General features: G+C 44.6%; 2 protein-coding genes across 5 annotated transcripts; one reads left to right on the top strand and one right to left on the bottom strand.

Annotated features, from left to right (window-relative positions):
* Positions 1 to 432: 432 nt before the first annotated feature.
* On the bottom strand, positions 433 to 11,964 carry LOC115541830 (KN motif and ankyrin repeat domain-containing protein 1). Of its 4 annotated transcripts, none has more exons than XM_030353707.1 (11): positions 11,832 to 11,964; positions 8,575 to 9,148; positions 5,959 to 8,343; positions 5,713 to 5,859; positions 5,380 to 5,479; positions 5,095 to 5,182; positions 4,117 to 4,336; positions 3,365 to 3,507; positions 2,460 to 2,660; positions 1,924 to 2,055; positions 433 to 1,459 (listed from the first exon to the last, which is right to left on the bottom strand). In XM_030353707.1, exons 3-10 carry the CDS (start codon positions 8,129 to 8,131, stop codon positions 1,924 to 1,926), a joined length of 3,204 nt encoding a protein of 1,067 aa, XP_030209567.1. In that variant the 5' UTR covers positions 8,132 to 8,343; positions 8,575 to 9,148; positions 11,832 to 11,964; the 3' UTR covers positions 433 to 1,459. The 4 variants fall into 4 exon arrangements, with proteins under 4 accessions (XP_030209567.1, XP_030209564.1, XP_030209565.1 ...); XM_030353704.1 differs by having other exon boundaries at positions 9,079 to 9,148; XM_030353705.1 differs by lacking the exon at positions 11,832 to 11,964 and having other exon boundaries at positions 8,575 to 9,320.
* On the top strand, positions 11,922 to 16,614 carry fbp1b (fructose-1,6-bisphosphatase 1b). Its single transcript, XM_030353709.1, has 8 exons — positions 11,922 to 12,198; positions 13,033 to 13,195; positions 13,346 to 13,438; positions 13,837 to 13,977; positions 14,264 to 14,401; positions 15,164 to 15,283; positions 15,776 to 15,965; positions 16,341 to 16,614. Exons 1-7 carry the CDS (start codon positions 12,029 to 12,031, stop codon positions 15,962 to 15,964), a joined length of 1,014 nt encoding a protein of 337 aa, XP_030209569.1. The 5' UTR covers positions 11,922 to 12,028; the 3' UTR covers position 15,965; positions 16,341 to 16,614.
* Positions 16,615 to 17,309: the final 695 nt, after the last annotated feature.

Genomic DNA, 17,309 nt, shown 5'->3' with positions numbered 1-17,309 from the left:
TGTAGGAAGGAAGTTATCCGTGCAGATACTTGAGCTCAAGCTCATACCCCCCAGAACGACCGGCCACTATTAATAAAAACTAGGATTTAGTTTCCCCTGTGCTCAACCATTTGATTCAAAAACATATTTATGAGAACATTACCATACATTATTTAGTAGCCCTGTCAATGCATTCGATGTTTTTCAACCTAGTCATTGGATTGATTTATTGTGAAGCATGTTCACCAAGTTAATTAATTAACTAAAAAACTAAGGAGGTAATTACATTTGCCTTTGAGGAACACTGCAGTCTACTCTGCAGGGACTGAACTATTATTTGCAAGACCAAATGGAAACCACAAATATGTAACATTTATTGCACTTGTTTTTTGCCAAGTAGAGGGAATGTTTAAAATAGTTTGGATAGGAGTATTCTTTAAAGCGTAATTGCATCAATATTTTATTGTTGGTGAAGAAAAATACATTTTGCAGTCTAAAATAATTTGATTGTCTGTCAATGCAAACAATGTGTCAAGAAAGCTATTAGGTTCTCTATATGGATAGAAAGAAACAACCAAAATGTCAATCTACACAATGAAGATATTGTTTCATTATCCTCTCCCCTCGAATCACTTGCTCAAAACACCACTTTCCACCAGTGAATGTTACCATAGCAACAGCAAAATTTGATGGTGGACCTCAAATGGCATTGTATTTTATTGCCACTGCTGAGAAAATGAGTCACAGTATGCACATCAAGTTATGCAGAAAAAAGGAGACAAATTCAAACTGAATTCGATAGGATAGTTGACCACTGACCATAGGAATAAACATACATTTTGTATTATTAACATGGTTGTTAGTAACATTGGCCTTTATATGAATATACATAGATCTCAATCTTGTTAATTACTGATTCATTGTATCTGATTCATCACAATTATTTTAATCTTTTTTTGTCCTCCTCATACACATTATCACACAAATGGCTCACCTGACATAGAGGGATATAAATGCTGTGCATATATTTTTACAGTATATTAAAAAAACAAGGCACCCCTCAACAAGGTAATGGTGAACACTGTTTTAGTACTATAGATATGCTGGCATGCTTCAGTTCCTCTTTCCTCTTTAATGCATCAAATAAAAGCACACTGCACATTACTGCAATTTAACGTTTTATGCAAAAGTCTATGCAAAACAAAAAACAAGAACAACGTCTGATACTCAAAACACGTGTTAAAGCAAGATGTGCAAAATGCTATGCGGTGCAGCCCTTCTGAAAATGTGAATATTGTTGTGGAGAGTCTCCTCTGCCGAGTGCTTTGATCTTGAAATCTTGAATATGCTTAGAAAGGGCTTGTATTAAATATCCATGGGAGCCAGCACCGTCGGGTAAGCAGATGTAATGTCATTTTAATTAAGAGCCACTATTCCCCCCAGGAGACTGAGGAGGCTCCCCAACATGACGTGCAGGTACCTACAAAGTAAACACACACACACATACACACACACACATAAAAAACCACATACGTGCAGGCACACACCCACGTAAGGAGACAAATACAAAGGCCCGCACACACACACGTGCCTGGGTGCACACACATGCACATACATACATGAAAACACGCATGTTCATGCACACACACCCACACCCACACACATGCCACACACATATACATATACATACCTCAAACATGCAAACACAATAACACAGAGACACACATACCAAACAAACACACACATACCACATACATACATGCAAACAATGCAACACGCAGAGACACACACACAACGCACACACACACACACACACACACACACACACACACACACACACACACACACACACACACACACACACACACACACACACACACACACACACACACACACACACAGAGAGACATGTTTCACATTATAACAGTATCAAAACCGTGGTACTCAGGGCTTCTGTGATGATAAGGAGCTGTGTGCTGGTATCTGCCCTCTGGAGAAGTTGGCGTGTGCGTACAGCAGCAGAGCGATGTCATGATGGCCCGCCTCCAAGGCGATGGACAGGGCAGTGCTGCCGTCCTACGGTCACAAATAGACGGCTCAATACGTCTAGCAGGAGGGCTTCATAGCAATTATACTGTTTGTGTGAGTGTTTTATAGAGTGTGTGTGCATGTGTGTGTGTGTGAGCGTGTTATGTATATATATAGAGAGAGAGAGCGAGAGAGCGTGAGATCAGAATTCAAATCAATATCTAATTATAAATGCTAATTGCAGTACATTTTTTAACATTATATATAAACAGAGATACAACAACAATATATGAAATAATATAAATAATAATCCTCATCATCGTCATCATCATCATCATCATTCCACCCATTGTTACCACCTTGTTTATTTATTGCATGCAAAACAAACGACGGGCGGGTTCGGCTCTCAAAACCGGAGCTGATTTAGGAGGTCAGACAGTGGGGGGACTCACGCTGTCACTCAGCGCCGTGTCGCAGGCGGGCTGGGCCAGCAGCAGCCTGACGATGTTGGCGTGGCCGTGCTCGCTGGCACACATGAGCGCGGTGGAGCCTTCCTCGTCCTGGAGGCTGAGGTCCGCCCCACGCTCCAGCAGGGCCCGCACCATGTCCAGCCTCCCGTGGCTCACCGCCAGCATCAGGGCCGTCTGGCCCGCCTGGTGAGAGGGGAGACGTCTGGTCAGGGGCGGCGCCAGGACGAGTACCGCCCTCATCGATCTATTGTTGTTGTTGGTCGTTCTTTATCATGCATTATTGTTCGTTATATTTATATTTAGGGATTTTTGTCCTTTTATCCAAAGCGACTTACAAAAGCTCATTCACACACCGACGGCGGAGCCAACCACGCAGGGTGACAGCCAGCTCGTCAGGAGCAGTTAGGGTTAGCACCTCGACACTCCGGAGAGCCGGGGATCGAACCAGCTTCCGGTTACCAGTCAACCCGCTCTTCCTCCTCAGCTACTGCCATCCGCATTTAGACGATACTTTTTATCAAAAGTGACTTCAGATATATGTCATTAGAGGACAAGCACACCCAATGAACTTTGTTTAAAAGGATTTTAGGATTTCTCTGATTCGTGGCTGCTGCCAGCTCCCCTGTAAACGTCCTTTAAGTCACATTCAATAACCAGAGGACAGTTATGTCTCATCAACGCTGAATTAGCAGGTTACCGGTCAATCTCTATCAACAATGCCAAGGGTTATGCATGCAGTAGCACGTCTTTACCCTACAGAGGGATTCAAACTGTGGTAGTGTGGGGTTCAGGTAGTTAGTCATCAAGGAGGCTGTTAAGACACCGGGATTTGAACCTGGGTCAACAATCGGCTGGGAGTCGCACACCCTGCCAAGTGCAGCGCTGACCTGACTGGCCTTGGCGTTGACGTCCCCTCTGGCGAACAGCTCCTCCACCACGCGCATGTCCTCCGGTGAACTCACAGCCGCAAGCGTGGCCAGCATGACCGGTGTGTAGCCCGCCTTGTTCTGCTGGTTGACGTTAGACACTCCTGCAGCGACGGTGGGCAGAAGGGAGATGCATGTTTTAAAATGGATAGGGTGTTTCATAGATTGACAGAACCGTATCACTGTAACACTGTGATCATCATTAAACCAGTAAGTATTTGGGGATTAATATTCATGGTGGAATTCGGACACATTTTTGCTGCTGTTGCTCAAAACACTAATGATGGGTCTGCTACTAGCCGTGCCCTGGTGCATCAAAGGAGTAGACCCATAATTTGTGTGATGAGCGACACCTGTGTTGGTCCTACGAGTACGCCTCTGTTGGATGAGAATTCTTATAATATCTGCATGAGTTCATCTTTTTGCTTCACTCCCCTCCCTAATTCTGTCAATTGGGTAATTGGACAGTTCTTATCTCTTTCTTTTCTATGCATGAAAAACCATGAAGATTTAATTCCATGACATTTGTTCAATGTCTTTTCAAGACTTCCAACTTATTCAAAGGGAATTTTGAAGAGCTTTTGAAGCTTTGTGTTTGCTTTGTGCCTGTGTGTACTTTGTAGCTGGAAAAGTCAGATTCACAGTGGTAACCATGACGACCATGCTCTCATACACACACATGAAAGTTAGGATCCAATGCGTACTAACGGTACCTGAGTCTAGCATCTTCTTCACCACGGCGAAGTTGGAGTGGGACACGCTGTAGTGCAGCGAGGTGTTGCCGTTGCCGTCGGCCATGTTGGCGACGTGGTGCAGCACGGCAGGGGACACGGCCCTGAAGGCCCCCAGGTAGTCCTCCACCATGGCGGCGTTGGCCCACTTGGGGCTTGAGACGCTGAACCACTCCTGTTGGAGAGTGTGGAGGCAGACTTGCTGCGGGAGGAAAGCATACAAGACACATACAACTACATCACAAACAATTCGGCACGATGTGGTTGCTAGTTCAATCCCGGCTCCTCCTGGCGTGAGAGTGTCGAGGTGTCCCTGAGCAAGATGCCTCACCCTAGCTGCTCCGGACGAGCTGGCTGTCGCCTTGCATGGCTGACACCGCTGCCGTGTGTGAATGTGTGTATCAATGGGGGAATGTGAGGCAATATTGTAAAGAGCTTTGAGTGGCAACTGGTTAAAAAAGCACTATATAAATGCGGTCCACTTACCATTAACTAGCATGCTAACAAAACAACCTCTCAGAAACTACAGAGTCTAGCAGCGAGCAGCCATTCATATCAAAGTTATTCATGAGCAATGTGCTGTTATTCATGATCAATGTGCTGTAATCTTGACCCATTTGTTTTCTTGTATCAGCCATGTATAGGCCTACACCATAGGGCCAGACAGAGACGCAGAACGGCAGGGCCTAAAATTAGCCTTGTTTTGGTATGGTTAAAAATATTCCCGCACAGAGGATAAGTGTTTGTGCTGAGATGCTGGCACACATCCCTGTTCGAGTTGTGTCCGATCCCACTTGCTTAAAAACAACACTCCCGAGACACACCCTGCCTGTGGTTGGTTGAGGTTTGAGAGAGAGAGAGGGAGAGAGAGAGCGAGAGCGAGAACGAGAGCGAGAGCGAGAGCGAGAGAGAGAGAGTGTGTTTGCAGGCGACTCCTATTGACTTTAAAGCCATACTCACCAATTCCTTGCTTGATAAGGCCTTTCGATCCCTTAGATAAGTCCTTAAAGCTTGACAGGCTGTAAGAATAGCCTCACTTATCTTAAACCTTAAGATATAAAAGCAAACACATTTAGAGGTTTGAGTCGGTGAGTCTGAGTCGGTTTTAATACAAAAATCGGTCAAAAATACAATAATCAAAACTGAACTTCAATATTGTAGATAAAGCAAATCAATAGACGATGTATCCCAGGTCAACCTTGCCTTCTTTAAAACCCATCAGAAGGTAGAGCATGACACCCTTACCTTGCCGACACCCCCATGAACTTGGAGCCCCTCCTGCTGTGGCTGCCCTGGTCAGTGCTGGGTTTCTTAGCTGTGGAGCGTGGCATATTGGCTGACCTGTCTGGATGGGACCATCGAACAACACAAGCTATATCACCGATTTGGCAATTTATTCAAAAGAATATACACTTTACACAGTTCACACAATTTTCTATACAGACCTTGTAGGTAATATGAGTATATGTTAATTTATAATAACATTAGTTAGGTGTAAATTGTCAGGATCAGTTACACATGAATCATTAATGATAAATTCATTTCTGTAATTTGACACTATATGTCATATATGCTTACCTTGCAGACCAGAGGATGCATGCTGCTCCATTAGTTGAATCTTTCTTTTGACCCCTGAGTCGATGCAACTCACTTCACTGATCCCTGAGTTCGGCTGATCCCTCTGTGTGAAATCATCAGGCGGCCATGATGGAGACTGGATTTGGGCTGCAGTACAGAAGGTTGATATTAGATGATTTTGATGATTGCTTTAAACTATACAAAAATCAAGGTGAATACAAAGAAAAAGTTTGAGTTCATTGGTACCTTCACACTGGGTGTCTTGTGGTCGTGGCCTCTGATCGCAGGTGCCTGGGCTGTTGAGAACATGCTGCTCCTTCAGCAGGCTTTGCATCTGCTCCATGCCATGGGTCAACTGTGGATCCCATTGGGACTGCATTGGTTGCGGGGGCATCTGAGGAAAGAACTGAGAAGACCTTGACAGGTTCCTCACCTTTCCCTCTCCCACACCGATGCTTCTGGTCCTGCTGGAATCAGGTAGATGGGAAGGACCCGAGGCCATGTTCCTGGTTTTCAGGCCCACTAAGAAATGATCATTGATGTTGGTAAATCCAACACCCATGTCTTTGGTTTTTGATTTTTGAGCTGGTGTTGGCATAACTCCAAGCCGTGCAGACATTCCTGAGCAAACAGGGCAGGGTTCTGAAACCCCTCTGATAAGTTTGACCCTGTTACTTACAGATACTGTTCTTGTGACAGGTTGTGTGGTGTTGGTGTGCTTCTCCTCTGTATTTAGGATGGTGTTGGTGCTGGAGTTTGTGTTTGAGGCATGCGTTGTATTGGTGAAACGTGTCACTGAATGAGACTCTGTGTTGGTGTGTTGTGAGGCTGTCAGAGGTAAGGCCATTGGGCAAAAATCAACCATTCCACATAAATCTCCGGCTTTGCTATCGAGACCTCCACAAGACACAGTAAGGTATTCCATCTGTGCTTGTCCAATTTCGATTATTAAATCTGTATTGGTCCCTAAATCACATGTCCTAATCTCTGTCCCAATGCCCTGGGTATTTGTGGAAATATGAGCCCCTACACACTGTTCCTTTGTTTCAACCTTTTCACGCCACTGGCTCATGGGCACATCCGAGCAAGTGCCTACACTCCTAAACTCGGGCCTACAAGATGTCCCCACTTTGCAGAACTCAATGCTATCTCCTGTGCTAGCTTCACGCAGCTCTACGTGGTTGCCCACCCCCTTGCTGGTGGTGTAAATCTCTGTCATAGTGGCTTTGCTCTGAGAACCAGGCATAGTATTGGCGGACTTGTCCACCCGATTCCTCTCTTCTGCAGCCTGAAGCTCTAGTTTTAGGAGACTCATTCCTTTCTGGAGTGCAGATACCTTCAACTCCTCTTCCAACTGACCAACTCTCTCTTCCAGGGCCTCAGTTAGTCCTTGCTGCACCGCCAGCTCTGCTTCCAATTCTGTTACATGTCCAAGGTTGACCCCTGTTTCAATGGAGCGGGTCTCAATGAGTTTGGAGCATTTGCATGTTTTTATTTGATTGATTTCTAAATTTGTACCGACGGCAAGGGACTTGGCAGATCCGGCACAAGGAGTGTTATTACTGAGTCCAAGCTGCTCTTGCAAATGACCGCCTTTAATAGTCCTTTCCAAGGCCTGCATCTCCTTACTGAGCATCTGTAGGTCCCTGAGGCCTCGCGTGCAGTCACTTGAAACCTCCTCCTGGTTCTCATTCACGTCATTCTCTACTTTCGAAGCCTTCTGTAGGTTTGCAGTGGCCCCCGTGCTGTAGGCTCTCCTCCTGAACACGTCATCAAGGTCCTGGCTTCCATTGTGGTTCCTGAACTGAGAGAGCAGCTGCCTCTTCTCCTCCTGGAGGACTGAGATCTTGACCTGCAGGATGGGGATGGTCTTAACTTGATCCTCCAGCTCCTTCAGCTTCTGCAGGGCCACCACCATCTGGTCACGGACGTGATGCAAATGCATGGGGCTTTGAGGACTAAATTTCAGGGATCCTGTGCTACCTCTTGTGCTGGAATTCAGCTCGAGTTCTAAGCCTCCACTGGTTTTGTTTCCATTGTTGTTCTGATTGTACGCACCGAGGCCTGTGAAAGGGGAAAGCGACCCGGTCGAGCTCACTCCTCCAAAGCTGGCTAGCCGTCGGCGTGGAAGTGGCTCAGGGGGAGACGGTCGGGTCGTTTCCTGCTCCAAGGTTTTGTTGGCCTTCACCTGGGGGTTGTCCACCGCTGGATCCCGTCTCAGTGATGCCAAGGATCTGGCTTTGGGCTCGGGTCTGGACGTCCTGGACTCTGAGCGTTCGACCGTGTCTGTAGTTGTCTCCTTTCTGTAGGATGCAGTGTCAGAGGAGGGACCATGAGGTGGGGGAAGGGGAGGCCGACCCCTGGTGAGAGACGACATGCTCAACACTCTTCTATCCTCCTCGCCACTTGGCGATAACATCGATTCTGCAAGCACCCTTCGTCCAGATGACACATCACTGGGCAGTGGTTCCACATGGTTGGCTGCCACTCTGGGCCTTCTTTTGAAGCTTAGTCGCCTAATTTTGATGCCGTTGTGGAAATCACACTTGAAGTATCTGGGGTTGAGCTAGCAACCACAGGCTCCTCTGAGACTGGTAAGCACACTCTTGGTAAAGCCAGATTTCCTGGTACCTAGGAGGATCAAGCAGAAATGTTATTACTCTTACTCTGATTAGGAAAATACAGTTATGCAATTAAAAACACCCAAAACAAAAACATAAGCACATTGAAACATATATTAGATGAAGCAAGCTATTAGAATTTTGTTATTTCATGGATCTTAAAAAGTGACACTATTCAATGTATGAGTACAGTGTAGGAAGAAAAAAGAGTAACAGCTGCCCTATTAATCAATTTCCTTACCTCAGTAGTTTAAACTCCTCTCTGACATGCACTGAGTGAGTCAAAAACAGTTATATTCTGTCTCTCCCAGCTGAACTCTTGTAGTGTTTTGACTGAAGTCTCCAGCTAGTGCCTCTCAGTCGTTGAGGAGGGACAGGAAAAGGTTCACAAATAGTGTGGACCTGCACTTTAGAATCATCCAGGACTGACACTTCCTCCCCATGGTATGTGTCTTAAGCTAAGACTGGACCCACTCTATAATTACAGTGCAAGTCTTCCTCTAAATGCCAAGCCATATTCTTGGCATTTCTTCTCAACCACAGACCTCAAAGTATGTCAAGCAGTGAATGAAAAATGAGCAAAAAAGGGAAAATATAAATAAAGGGTTTTTATATGGGGACCAGGGATCCTGAGGGTTTCAAACCATGAAGTTGTCAAAATTGTAAATACGGTGCAAGACATTGGATACTTATACTAACAACTAGAGCAATGTAAAATAAAACAAGAGTTGTCCATACAAATTACCTGGTCCATTTCTTACGGTGTTCACTGTCCTGAGACCCAGCCAGATCCACCAATAGAATACTAATGTCGTCTGCAGACACAGATTTTACAGGAAAGAAAAATTGTTATCCACATCCCACATCCCTCATTAGTTATCTCTTTCATTTGTCCTTCTCTTTCTCTCCAAACCCCTGTCTCTCTCTCTCAGAGGCCCAACCCTCCCTATCTCTCTCTTTCTGTCTCTCCTCTCTTTTCCCTTTCCTTCTTTCTGTCTTTCAATTCATTCACCCCTCTCTCTCCCTGTTCCCTCTGTCTGCCTTCCCCTCTCTCTCTCTCTCTCTCTCTCTCTCTCTCTCTCTCTCTCTCTCTCTCTCTCTCTCTCTCTCTCTCTCTCTCTCTCTCTCTCTCTCTCTCTCTCTCTCTCTCTCTCTCTCTCTCTCTCTCTCCCTCCCTCCCTCCCTCCCTCCCTCCCTCCCTCCCTCTCTCTCTCTCTCTCTCTCTCTCTCTCTCTCTCTCTCTCTCTCTCTCTCTCTCTCTCTCTCTCTCTCTCTCTCTCTCTCTCTCTCTCTCTCTCTCTCTCTCTCTCTCTCTCTCTCTCTCTCTCTCTCTCTCTCTCCAGCTCGCTCTTTCTTTGTATTTTTCTCCCTCTTCCTCTCTCTATTTCTCCCCTCCCCTTCCTTTCTCTCCACCCCTATCTCTCTCCCTCCCCATGCCTCTCTCTCTATCATCCCTCTCTCTCTCTGTCTCTCTAAATCAATAGCAGATAACCTTACAGTGCTTACATGCAGGTAATATAACGCCAAACGAGACATCATACACCCCGGGAGGAGCAGAATCAGCAGAAGCGGTGGCGCTGAGTTGATTTCCTCCTCAATAAGCACATGTTACAGTAACTAGTTGATAGGTAGAAAAGTAGTAGAATGTCTGCATGCTTATGCAGACCTTCTCAGTTTAGCGCTGTTGTCTCACAGCACAAAAGGCCCTCTCTGTCCCACAAAGCATGCTTGGCAATATCGCTAAGAAGAACCTAATGGAAATTTATTTTTACCACCTCTAGAGCGCTAGTGATCAAGTACGGACATTGTATCAACAATGAAGATTCCAATGCCTGGCAAAGATGTGGTATTAAAGTGAGTAAAATGAGTTATATTGTGACTTAGAAATGGGCTTAGACAAAACTGACTACCATGGAATGCTATTTCAACCCCGCATTCAGGACCACAGGGCGGTTGTGCCTGCTGGGCTGTTGTTATACCCCTCCTAATGTATGAGTGACATGGGATTTTTAAAAAACACAGACATGTACCAGAATTTGAATTGTTGCCACTCCTTAATGTAATGCATGCATTCTTGAAAGCCTATTTTGACATTCAAGTGAAAGTACTTTGTCTAGGATCATGGTAAAATACACATTATACAGAAGAATATTCAAATTCATTGGTTGATTGTTTTTGAATTATCCCGCATCATAATCCATAAGTCATGTCTATACACGTTGTTTTACATTCGTTTTGTAAAATACTGCCAAACAAGATAGCTTTTGGCCATCACAAAACATTAGCTCACAACATGAGTGTACAGGGATTGTAAGAATGCCTGTTTAGTCAAGCTTGTTTAAGTTCAAAGGTCAAATAAGCTGCCTTTTGTGAAACAACGTGTCCCTTACAAATTGCCTTACGTGGGAGCTGACCTATCATGTGCATGTATTAGGCAAGAGAAAGGACAGTTAAGACCTAAGAGACACATACTGCTGTACTATATCCTTGCACGCATGCAGACAAACAGACACCCACATACACACACTAACATGCACAAACAAACACACACACACACACGCACACGCACACACACACACACACACACACACACACACACACACACACACACACTCTAAGATGCACACAGGGGCTGAGGTAATAACCTGTGATGTGAACTTTACCCCTCTTGCATGATCCTGGATGGATATTATAGCGTCATGCATAGACTGCATGCTGCCTCAACCCCACAGGTATTTACATTACCGTAATATCATTACATTGAAAGTATGTGGTGATTTGGCACAGTCATGGACTTGCCACTTTGTGTACAAAAATCCCGTCAGATCGATACAGAACCCTTCTTGTGTGCGTCATGGAAAACAAGTGTTCACCTTTAGACTGCAGTCCATTGGGGTGGAAAAAGCATACCCTACGCAGATCGTGTTTGATCCTGTAGGCTACTCAAATGCAAAGCTACATGGGAGAGAGATGCATGACCATAAATCCACTCTGAGTGGTTTATAATTTATTCAATGTTTTGAAGAGGTATCCCGTATTACACTCATGTTATTAAGCTCATAATCCATATATAGAAAGTTTCGGTCGTCAAAATAGGTGGAATAGTTCGATTTCATTTTAACACTTAATAATACATGTTACAATATTACAAGATATATGTTACCATTTTTCAGTGTATAGTAAGACTGAAATGGAAAAATGAGTGTGCCCGATGTGAGACTGCCTTAACTTAGGCCTATTGGTTTATCATTCATTTCTGGCCATTATCTGTCCCTGTTAAGTTACTTATCCTTGATTAATTTAGTGGGAAATAAGTTGCTTATTAATTTGTGCTGACATCCTAAATACTCAGATTGTAATCTGTAAATGTGCAGATTCCAGGCCACAAACGTGCACATGTTGTGCGACTGTATGATGCTAGCGCCATTCACACAGAGGAGCGACATAATCCATTATCTCAGTATCTTCGCACTTTGCTCCCCCTTCCTTTATACATACCGTCCGAAGTGATCCCTGTCCCCAGGAGGACGCCTGGCCGCGATTGGCCCAAATCAACGCACACCCCTGCCTGCTCTTCCTCAACCTTTGCACCGCTGTTCCATTATAGCGTGAGCGCTGAACGTCGTCTCCCTTACTTGACGCAAAGCCAGGGCCAGTTCTCCCAGTCACCAAGGTTTGCCAGCAGCAGCATCGATATGTCCGACAAGGGGGCCTTCGACACCAACGTGGTGACCCTGACCCGGTTCGTCCTGGAGGAGGGGAGGAAGGCGCAGGGCACCGGGGAGCTCACCACCCTGCTTAACTCCATCTGCACCGCGGTGAAAGCAATCTCCACCGCTGTGAGGAAGGCAGGCATCGCTAACCTGTGAGATTTTACAACTTATTTCGTCAAACTTATTTTAGAATTCACTAACTAAGACTATTTGTAGTTATAGAGGGTTATGTATGAGCTTTATTTGTACCCTATCGTCTCCTTTCTCTGCAGTTGTTTTGTTTAACTTTGATAACGGTCACTGTTGTTTGTGTCTTTTTGTGTCTTGTGTTTGACTAAAGGGGTGTGTCACTGACAGCTCCGTCCTGAATTTACTCACAAATCATTAATAATTAATCATTAGCATTCGAACATCTTATCGGCTCTGTTGGACCAGGGTGCCCTCTGCAACTTCTACTCTGCAACTTTTCCTGTGCAACTCTGATCCGCTCGCAGTGTTATTAAAACACGGATATGCAAACGAAAATACAACGTTTATAATTATTACTATGGTTTATCGCCCTGCACTGCATTTCGTTCACTACTTCTTTCGCATAAATAATTCGTTTCTAGAAAGTCCGGTTTCACTGCATTCCTTCCTGAAACGTGGGTGTGCGTGGTTTATTTACTTCCTCTTGGCGCCTGCATGCTACTATTGGCTCATTCATTCACGTTCAGTTCCCTCACTGCCGAGGTGTTTTGGACTGACCCTCATCTCATTGTCTGTCCTGACCCTCATCTCATTGTCTGTCCTGACCCTCATCTCATTGTCTGTCCTGACCCTCATCTCATTGTCTGTCCTGACCCTCATCTCATTGTTTTGAACTGACCCTCGTCTCAATGTCTGGCCTGACCCTCATTTCAATGTCTGGCCTGACCCTCATCTCAATGTCTGGCCTGACCCTCATCTCATTGTTTGACCTGACCCTCATCTCATTGTTTGACCAGCTATGGCATCGCTGGGAACACCAACGTGACGGGTGACCAGGTGAAGAAGCTGGACGTGCTGTCCAATGACCTGGTCATCAACATGATCAAGTCCTCCTTCACCTCCTGTGTGTTGGTGTCAGAGGAGGACGAGAAGGCCATCATTGTGGAGCCAGACAAGCAGGTGTGTGTGTGTGTGTGTGTGTGTGTGTGTGTGTGTGTGTGTGTGTGTGTGTGTGTGTGTGTGTGTGTGTGTGTGTGTGTGTGTGTGTGTGTGTGTGTGTGTGTTGGTTTCGATCATGAATATCATTGACGTCGCTAATTTTCTCCACAGGGTAAATACATTGTTTGTTTCGATCCTCTGGATGGCTCGTCAAACATTGACTGTCTCGTATCAATCGGATCAATCTTTGCCATCTATAGAAAAGTATGTGGTTTTTAATACGTCATTTTACACAGAAAATATCATTTGCATTTGAAAAGTATATTTTGGATTTAGTTTGTTGTTTTTGAAAGCTTTTGAGCTATTAACACTACTAATAATAATAAGACATTCAATATATAGATGTAAATATATGAAATTGATATACAAAACTATCAATAAATTGTGTGTGTGTTTATTTAAAGTTAAGTTACATCAGACAACCATAGGCAGAAACTAGGTGACTTGCATAACAAGGAACCAAAACATATCAGTTATCAGCAGATCACAGTAGCCCAGTGTGCCTGTGGGATCGGGGCGGGGTTGTGTCAGAAACACGTTATGGTGAAATCTCTGGATAGTAAGTGCTCACCTGCTCACGTTTTGTTCTCTTGTTGTTCCAGACCACAGACGGCGCGCCCAGCGAGAACGATGCCCTGCAGCCCGGGAGAAAGATGGTTGCTGCGGGTTACGCCTTGTACGGGAGCGCCACCATGATGGTGCTCTCAACCGGGCAAGGGGTCAACTGCTTCATGCTGGACCCGGTACGTCTCTGCCATAGGAATTAAAAAATATAATATTATATATTATATTTAACCTTTATTATTCAGGATAGGCACTTTAGAGCAGGCTCTCTTTTTCAATGACCCCCTGATGACAACCTACAAATAAAAACAGAAATACAAATGTACGATAGACATAAACAGTAGGTCAGCTGAAATATATATATATATATATAACACGAAATATGAATATCAAATACCGAAAAACCCTCAACTTACAACAACTCTGAATCAAGACAGATTTTTCATCGTATCTTGTTTCATGCAGTCCATCGGTGAGTTTATACTCACTGACAAAGACGTGAGGATCAAGAAGAAGGGAAAGATCTACAGTTTGAACGAAGGATACGCACAGCATTTCAACCCTGATGTCACTGAGTACCTGCAGAAGAAGAAGTACCCAACGGTAAGGACAACACATTGTCCAATCAGGAAGGATCTCTCCACTTTGGAATAGGGCGTGCCAACTCTGCAATGCAATGCAGAGTTGGGAACAAAATAAATAAAAAGCCTCCATCTTTGGCCTCAGTTTATGCAAATTCATGCAATTCCTTCTTAGGGTTTAATGGAAGAAAAGAAAATAGACCAAAGTTGACTGCAATAGCAAGATCCACATGTGGAGAATCAAAAGCTATTCATATTCTGAGTGCCAGGAGGATTGTACAACATCCTGTATGACATCCTGTATGTTGTACCCACATGTACTGTAGGGGGCAGTATAGTTTAGTGGCTAGAGTGCTGTACTCTTTATTTGATCCCCACAGAGCATCTTTAGGTCTAGGAGTTGCCCTGAGAATATATCTTCAATGTAACTCTGAAATTGTTCTGCATTCAAACACCCTTTGAGATATATATTCTTATTCCAGCAGGCCATGTCAGACAGGAGAATGACAATTAACTCAATTACCGGGTACTAAATATTTGTGTTTATCTAACTACTTTTCTAATTTGCAAACCCTCCGAGACAGAACACATGCATTGCATGTCTAAGTTATTTCATAAGTTTCATAAGTTTCTAATTGAAAGGAACTGAGAAACATCAGAGGTTGGAAAAAACAAACCTCTGAATTGACAAAACTGGATTTGGTAAACCTAGTGGGAGGCTGCCCCCATGTGCCATCCACGCATGTACTCAGCACTTGTTCTTCACCACTTTGTGTCCCGATAGGACGGCTCTGCTCCATACGGCGCTCGCTACGTGGGCTCCATGGTGGCCGACGTCCACAGAACTCTGGTCTATGGAGGAATCTTCCTGTACCCCGCCAACGTCAAGAGCCCCAAAGGCAAGGTACTGTCATAAACCAAACCACTCAGCCCGATGGCTGCTTTAGGCCACTCATCCCCATGGGAACATAATGGAATTAAAGGTTCCATGACATAGCACCAGGTGCTGTGTGATTAGCCGTTACAAGCCGTTTTGGAAATCTGCCCCTTATGACATCCCAGGTGGGCGTGTCCACCTAGATGCGTGCTGGATAGATCAGTCTACCAGCCTATCGAGTGGACTGTAGCAAACGTTGCTCATTTATCCGTCACACATCTAGGTGGACTCGCCCACCTCTGATTTGGCAGATTTCCAAAACGGCTTGTGACGGCTAATCACACTCACACCTGGTGGCATGTCATGGGGCCTTTAAATTAACAGCAACAATGCGGAATAAATAAAAGTATATGCCAGTGTGTAAGGCCATGTAACGAAAAGCACCCCTCTTTGCATGACCCCCATCCCATTGATTTCCCGGTCCTCATGCGGCCTTTGATTTGTTGTTTTGCCCTTCAGCTCAGGCTGCTGTATGAGTGCAACCCCATGGCCTTCATCATCGAGCAGGCAGGGGGGCTAGCCACCACGGGCAGCGTGAGCGTGCTGGACATCCAGCCCACCAACATCCACGAGAGGTGTCCCGTGGTGCTGGGCTCCCCCGACGACGTGGAGGAGTACCTCGCCATCTTCAAGAAGCACGTGAAGTGAGGTGAGGCGGCGACGTCTCGTACACCGTGGTTTTAGATGGCCTTGATAATTTCATATTCGTCTCCTCCACACACCGCCCGTACTTACTAACGTGTAGTCATAATAACAATAGATTATGTTTTTCACCACTGTATTTATATTTACAATATTATCTACTGCCCCTGTTAAAACCCCTGTTAGAACCAGGGCCCGGGAGGTAATGCATGACTAAAACTTGCCCGTTTCGGATCAGATTTGATAATGTACGAGGCCTGTATACTAAAGTGCACAAAGAAAAAAAAGGTACATTTACTTCATGTGTGTGCAAGTCAAATGTTGTTTATACATTAGGAGGATGACATTAACGTGGCAAACATGTGTTCATCTAAATCAACAGGAGAACCGTGGAGCGGTAACGAGGAAAATGAACACAAAGGACCCCAGCAGCACCTTCTCTGTGCCCCAGGTCCTCCGCATCGACCGGCTGAGGAAGGCACAAAGGGACATCCGGAGCGATTGTACGCAATTGTGAACGCTCAATGGGTCCATGGGGACTGATATGTTGTGTTCCTATAAATGTGAATGTCTGAGTGCTATTTATCGAGACTTAGTTTCAGATACCCATTCATTTTTTCTTTTTTTTTAATAAAGGAGTAATTGATGAAACAAGTTTTTTCGTTTGCTGGCTAAAATCTGTGTCAACATGAGGTGCTAAAATTGTTTTATTCATAAATGGATCCTCATTTATTGTGCCATGTGCAAACAAAGAGTCAAAACAAATGTATTCAACTGCAGATTTATTAACACTATATTTTAGAAAGGCCAACGGTGCCTATATATTTGAGCATATTTTCATATCTATGCATCCAATACAAAGGCCGGTATGACGATGAGGTTTAGAAGCAGTTTTGTGAGCTACCAGCCTTGTTCCTTGACTTCACCTATGGTTCCTCGGCTATCTCTCTGGGAAACATTTGCCAAGATAACAGCCATACAAATCCCTAGATTGTTTGGTAGGAATATATTGAAGCTAATGAATTGGTAACTGAGATTTTCCACTTCTTTGAGGAGTGGGAATCGTTGAAACCATGGCAACAACAGCACATTCTTGAGTTCCCATTTCAGGACTGATTCCTGCAATAACTGAATCATATCTGTTGTTAGTCATTGCATTTGCATCCTTCATTTACAAGGAATTGGCATCTGCAAGACTTGCTTTATTCAGAGGCGACAAATTCTTTCCTAAACTCTTGAAGCTAAATAATTTAGAAACTAAACCAAAATAATGTCTCTTCCTCTCTGCTACATTAGTTTCTCTGCTATTTGAGAAGCGTTGCAATTACCGCACCTGTGAATGAAATGTAAG

This window comes from Gadus morhua, chromosome 4, assembly GCF_902167405.1.
Source record: "Gadus morhua chromosome 4, gadMor3.0, whole genome shotgun sequence".
NCBI lineage: Eukaryota > Metazoa > Chordata > Actinopteri > Gadiformes > Gadidae > Gadus > Gadus morhua.
Note: the sequence above shows the minus strand (reverse complement) of the source record. Positions and strands in the feature narration are given on the sequence as shown.

What these genes read in the sequence shown, in the direction of transcription:
- LOC115541830 (XM_030353707.1), bottom strand. Translation starts at nt 8,131, where the DNA reads ATGTTATCGCCAAGTGGCGAGGAGGATAGAAGAGTGTTGAGCATGTCG. An exon ending in ACAAGACACCCAGTGTGAAG is followed by an intron (nt 5,860 to 5,958) that starts GTACCAATGAAC and finishes TCTGTACTGCAG; the next exon opens with CCCAAATCCAGTCTCCATCA. An exon ending in TCAACGCCAAGGCCAGTCAG is followed by an intron (nt 2,661 to 3,364) that starts GTCAGCGCTGCA and finishes CCCTCTCACCAG; the next exon opens with GCGGGCCAGACGGCCCTGAT.
- fbp1b (XM_030353709.1), top strand. Translation starts at nt 12,029, where the DNA reads ATGTCCGACAAGGGGGCCTTCGACACCAACGTGGTGACCCTGACCCGG. An exon ending in ACTGCTTCATGCTGGACCCG is followed by an intron (nt 13,978 to 14,263) that starts GTACGTCTCTGC and finishes TGTTTCATGCAG; the next exon opens with TCCATCGGTGAGTTTATACT. An exon ending in AGAAGAAGAAGTACCCAACG is followed by an intron (nt 14,402 to 15,163) that starts GTAAGGACAACA and finishes GTGTCCCGATAG; the next exon opens with GACGGCTCTGCTCCATACGG.